General features: G+C 51.8%; 1 protein-coding gene across 1 annotated transcript; it reads left to right on the top strand.

Moving 5' to 3' along the window:
• Positions 1–634: 634 nt before the first annotated feature.
• On the top strand, positions 635–3,598 carry VOLCADRAFT_68651 (uncharacterized protein; the record flags this gene model as incomplete). Its single annotated transcript, XM_002957869.1, has 6 exons — positions 635–718; positions 1,460–1,513; positions 1,896–1,969; positions 2,179–2,357; positions 2,720–2,787; positions 3,368–3,598. Coding segments are annotated over 6 exons (690 nt in total), but the record flags the coding sequence as incomplete, so codon positions are not given.
• Between the last annotated feature and the right edge of the window lie 1,275 nt (positions 3,599–4,873).

Below are 4,873 nucleotides of genomic sequence, written 5' to 3'. Positions count from 1 at the left end.
CCAGCGCCCCACTCGTAAGGAATACATAACGGCGACGCTAGCAACTTTGTTACTTAGGTTGGAATAAATTGAGACCCCCCCTAAATGAAAAAAAAATCACTGCCTGTACGGATGCAGAGGGGCCCCGCCCTTTTTCCGGCTTCCTTGAAGCCGACACCCAACTTGTCCTTCCCCCGACCCTTTCACTCGTTCGTGGTTCGTCTTTTCCCCGACCCTTTCTCCCGCCATGTGTTCCCCCTTGATGGGCTGACCTAACTCCTTTAAACCCTTCTGCGTGATCGCATTTCGAATTCATGACGCAATCCTTTTACTTCTTAACCCCTGTACCCTTGTACCTTTGTAAGTTCTGTTTCTGTATGTACGTTTGGCCCTTTTTCCCCCCCCTCAAAAATTACATACCCAAATCGTAATATACCGTATTGGACTACTCCACTGAAGCATGACCCACTTCACTGCTGATCTTCATATGAGTTTGCCAAGAAGCCTCACACTCTGTAACAATTCAAAATCCAAATATGAGTTTGCATATGTCCCGTTGCGGTCCGTTAGATCGTCCATTCGACGGTTTTCGCCGGTTGCCATTGTTCGTTTTTCGGTTGTTGGTTGACTCCCACGTCGGTCGCATGTACGGCATGCAGCGGTGGTCGACGGCGAGATTACCAAGATCAGCCTGGCTGACTACCGCGGAAAGTACGTCTGCCTGTTCTTCTATCCCAAGGTAACGTTGTACGACATCCATAATACGTAATTGTACGGATAGAAAGTACGGCAGTGGCAGTCTCGCCACGCGTACACGCCGCGTGTACGCATGCATGCTGCCGGCGTGGATGATTAATTTCACAATATGTGGTTCTCGGAAGGCCTTATGGTTTCTCGGTGGAAATTTTCTTAGGTCACAGTTTCGTTGTTGTCGCAAAGCCTTAGGTTGCTGGTCATCAAATTATAATTGAATGTGGATCGGGAATGATCCTAATGATCCTGAAATGAAGATCTGGGTAAAAAATGCTTGACGTTTAATCACGCTTAAATGTTTTTCAGCCATCTAGTGAACAATCTCTGTCTTCATACGAGCCATAGGCTGCCAACAACTTGAACAGATGTGAGCCACAGGTGTGGTAAGGGAAAGGAAGCCATGTCGCTGTGTGCGATTGACGTTACGTGGCGGCGGCATATGTAGGCGCGCATGCTAGGAGGAGGTGGAAAGGGCCATTCTGAGGAGAACGGCATCATACTCTGCGTGTCACCCCAATGTTTTAACACTATTTATTTATAAGTCGTCATAGGCCCATAGGACTGGAAAAGGGCTGGCCACTAACCCACCTATCGACCCACATCCACACTAGGACAGGGACACCTCCACACGCACAGGGTTTCTGTTCTGGTGTTTCTGCAGTACATATGCCCCAACCCCTCCCCCTCTCCTCCCCTCCTCTCGCCCCCCCCTCCACCGGCCCCCTAGGACTTCACGTTTGTGTGCCCGACGGAGATCATCGCATTCTCGGACCGCGCCAAGGTGCGAGAGCCAGATACGGCATTGTACGACACGATGCAATACGATACGGCCCGACCTGACTCAAGTCCGGGTGTGATATGTGTGTGTGGCGGGGGGCGCTAGTGTTGCTGGGGGGCGGGGGGCGCTGAGTTGCCGACTTTAAGAAGCATTGTACACCGGACAACGCCGTGTAGGATCTCAATGACCGTTAGACTGCACGTCAACGTCAACGTCCTCTCCTGCTCCTCTTCCCCCCCAACCCATGACGCCTTTCGGGCAGTTCTGCTTCTTGTACACCCTTTCCTTGTGGCAGCAGCTTCACTCGGGTTCGTGGTTCGTCTTTCCCCCCCACCCCCCCACCCCACCCACACAAGCCTCGGCTTACGCTGTTTTACGGATTCAGGAGTTCGAGGCCCTTAACTGTCAGCTCATCGCAGCATCAACCGACACCGAGGAGTGCCACCTGGCCTGGATCAGGTACGGAGCCGGCGGTTAGAGACGGTTGGTAGTTGTACGGGTGCATCTTGTTGGTAACTTTCAGTTGGTGTTGTTGTAAGGATGTGGACCCTGCCCGAGGGAGTTTTTTTTTCTCTTTGTGTCGCTCTCTTTTAGGTTAATAAAGATTTTGATTAAAATGCTCTGAAACCATCCCCCAACCGTCATGGACCAACCGTCAACTGTTGCAGGAACCCCCGTAATCGTGGAGGCCTGGGTTTCATGCAGATTCCTATCCTGGCTGACACCACCAAGGCCATCTCTGCACGCTACGGCGTGCTCATCGAACAGCTCGGTATCGCCCTTCGCGGGCTGTTCATTATTAACCCCCAGGGCGTCGTACAACACGTGACCATCAACGACCTTCCCAGTTGGGTAATTGGGTGGTTGGGCTGTTGGGTGGTTAGGCAGTTGGGTGTTTCAAATGGTTGGACAGCTGGGTAGTTGGGCAGTTCGGTGGTTTAGTGGGAAAGGGGTAGATGAGGGGAGAGACAGAGGCTTAGGGGATGTTCGTGGCGATGTATGTATGTTGATATGTCTGTTGGCGGAGGAGTGAGGATGGTATGTGTGTGGGTGTTGTCGTGGTTGTTGTGTATGTTTATGCGTCTGCCGCTTGGGTTTCAGGATGAGGGGATCTCACCCGTGCGCATCTATGTTCCCTTCTTTTCTCCCTCTCCTCGTCCCTCCCCTCACCTCCCCTCGTTCCCTACCCCGCTTGGCCCGGCCCCCCAGTCGGCAGGTCGGTGGATGAGGCCCTCCGCACGCTGCAGGCCATCCAGTTCCACGCTCAGCACGGCGAGGTGTGTGTGTGGCGGCCGGGGAGGGATTGTGCACCTTGGGTCTCATGGTCGTTGGTGAAGTCGGGGGACTTCGATTGTGGGTGGTTGGGGTAGGGGGAGGGGGAGGGGGGTGGGATGAGGGAGGGGGGTCGCGTCGAGGGAAGGAGGATGGGCTTACGTGGTGATGGTGTGCTCGTGTGTGCTCGCATCAACGCGCGCGCGTGTGTGTGTGTGTGTGTGTGTGTGTGTGTGTGTGTGTGTGTGTGTGTGTATATGGGGGGGTTGTTACTCGTGAAGTCTTTTTTCTTCTTTGTTACTTTGGCTCCTGTGAGGCTTTTCATTCTCCTCCTGCTCCGTTGATTTGGATGTAGTACAATTCGTACCAGCGACATAAGTTTGCTCATGATTGTTTTAATGCAATCATATTTTTTTGACTCGAAGTTCCCTTCTTTTGGAAATGTTGGAATCAACCCGAGCTATATCCGGAACGTTTTTTTGGTGTTTTTATCTCTTTTTGTAGACCAAAATTTCTATTTCCTGTCGATTTTTCTGATCTGGTCTCTTCTGTGTATTTCTGTGTGCGTGTGTGTTTCCGTGCCAGGTATGCCCTGCCAACTGGAAGCCAGGCTCCAAGACCATGGTGGCGGATACGGAAAAGTCGTTGGAGTACTTCAGCTCCGTTACGGAGGTACGGCAAAGTACGACAGTACAAGTTTGGTTGCGGCCTCTTATTGAGAGTGAATGTTTTGTGAATATGTTTTTTGAATCACACGTGCAGGGATGTGTCTGCTACAAACATGCTCTGTTGTGCCGCCTCTCTATAATAAATTAATAAAATTGAGAGTTAATGAGAGATTAATAAAAGATCAATAAAAATTTATGCTCGTCGCAAATGCCCTGCGATGAATTGTGCAAGCGAATGCTTTTGCTTTATTATATTACTGTCGGATCTTCCTGGTTAACTGTTTTCAAATCAGCAGCGGTTAATTGGTTGGTTGGTTGGTTGGTTCGCAGGATGAAACTGTGTTCGGCACCAAGCTCAAGGTTATTGGCAGCCGGAAGGAGTACGAGCAGCTGACGTCATCGCCGGGTGCCGTCGTCGTGGACTTTTACGCTCCGTAAGTTGCGGAGTGGGGAGTGCGGAGTGGTGGTAGTGAGAGTGTGGGGTGGGTAGGGAGTGTGGGGTGGGGTGGGGTGGGGTAGGGTGGGAGTGTGGGGTGGGGTGGGGTGGGGTGGACCAGTTTTGGTGACAGACGGTTATTAATCTTGACGGCGGCGGGTCAGTACTTTCATCTGGTTGTTGTGTGGGGGATGACCCCCCCCGGCGCTTCCCGGCCGCTGTTCCAACCCCACCCCCCTCGTCCTTCCCTCTAAGTACATATGACCTGTCCTGTCCTGCCCTGCCTGCTGCACATTCCTTTTTTTCCTTGTTCCACACAACCTCCCTTTCATTTCACTCCCCAACTTCCAACTCCCAACTTCCCAACTCCCAACTTCCGGTCGTTTGCCCGCTCGTCCAAACCGTTTCTGTTATCAGTTGGTGTGGCAAGTGCCGGCAGATGGGCCCTTTCCTGGACGGCCTCGTGGACAAATACCCTGGGGTGGTGAGTCTGCGTGTGTGTATGTATGTGTGTATGGGGGGGGAGTGTTTATTTTGGTTCGGGGGTGTAGTGGTGGGGGAGAGGAGCTTAGAGGACCTTCGTACAGGCCACGCCCCGCAAAAACAAACCCGCACATATATGATTGTAAAAGCGCAATAATGGAACTAAGAGCTGGTACAGGCGGTGAGGAAGCTAACGTTTTTCTTTTTTAAATGGAGGTCATAGGCAAGGAATACTATATTTAATAAATTACTACAAGCTACTTATCCAAAATAGTGTTATCCTCTTACCAAATTCGTTCACTCGTCATTCTTCCATCATCGTCGCCGTACCCATCCTCCTCCTCCTCATACATGGGTTCTTCACTTCCCTCCCCGCCCAACACTTTCCAACCCCCACACGGTGTATTTCATACTCACTGTTGATGGTTTCGTCTCTCCAGACGTTTGCCAAGTACGACACCACAGCTCCAGAGCTGGAGTCCCTGGCGGGGGAGCTGGGAGTCA

This window comes from Volvox carteri (assembly GCF_000143455.1).
Source record: "Volvox carteri f. nagariensis unplaced genomic scaffold VOLCAscaffold_81, whole genome shotgun sequence".
NCBI classification, from domain to species: domain Eukaryota; kingdom Viridiplantae; phylum Chlorophyta; class Chlorophyceae; order Chlamydomonadales; family Volvocaceae; genus Volvox; species Volvox carteri.
The sequence above is the reverse complement of the archived record's forward strand: the minus strand, read 5'-3'. Positions and strand labels throughout refer to the sequence as shown.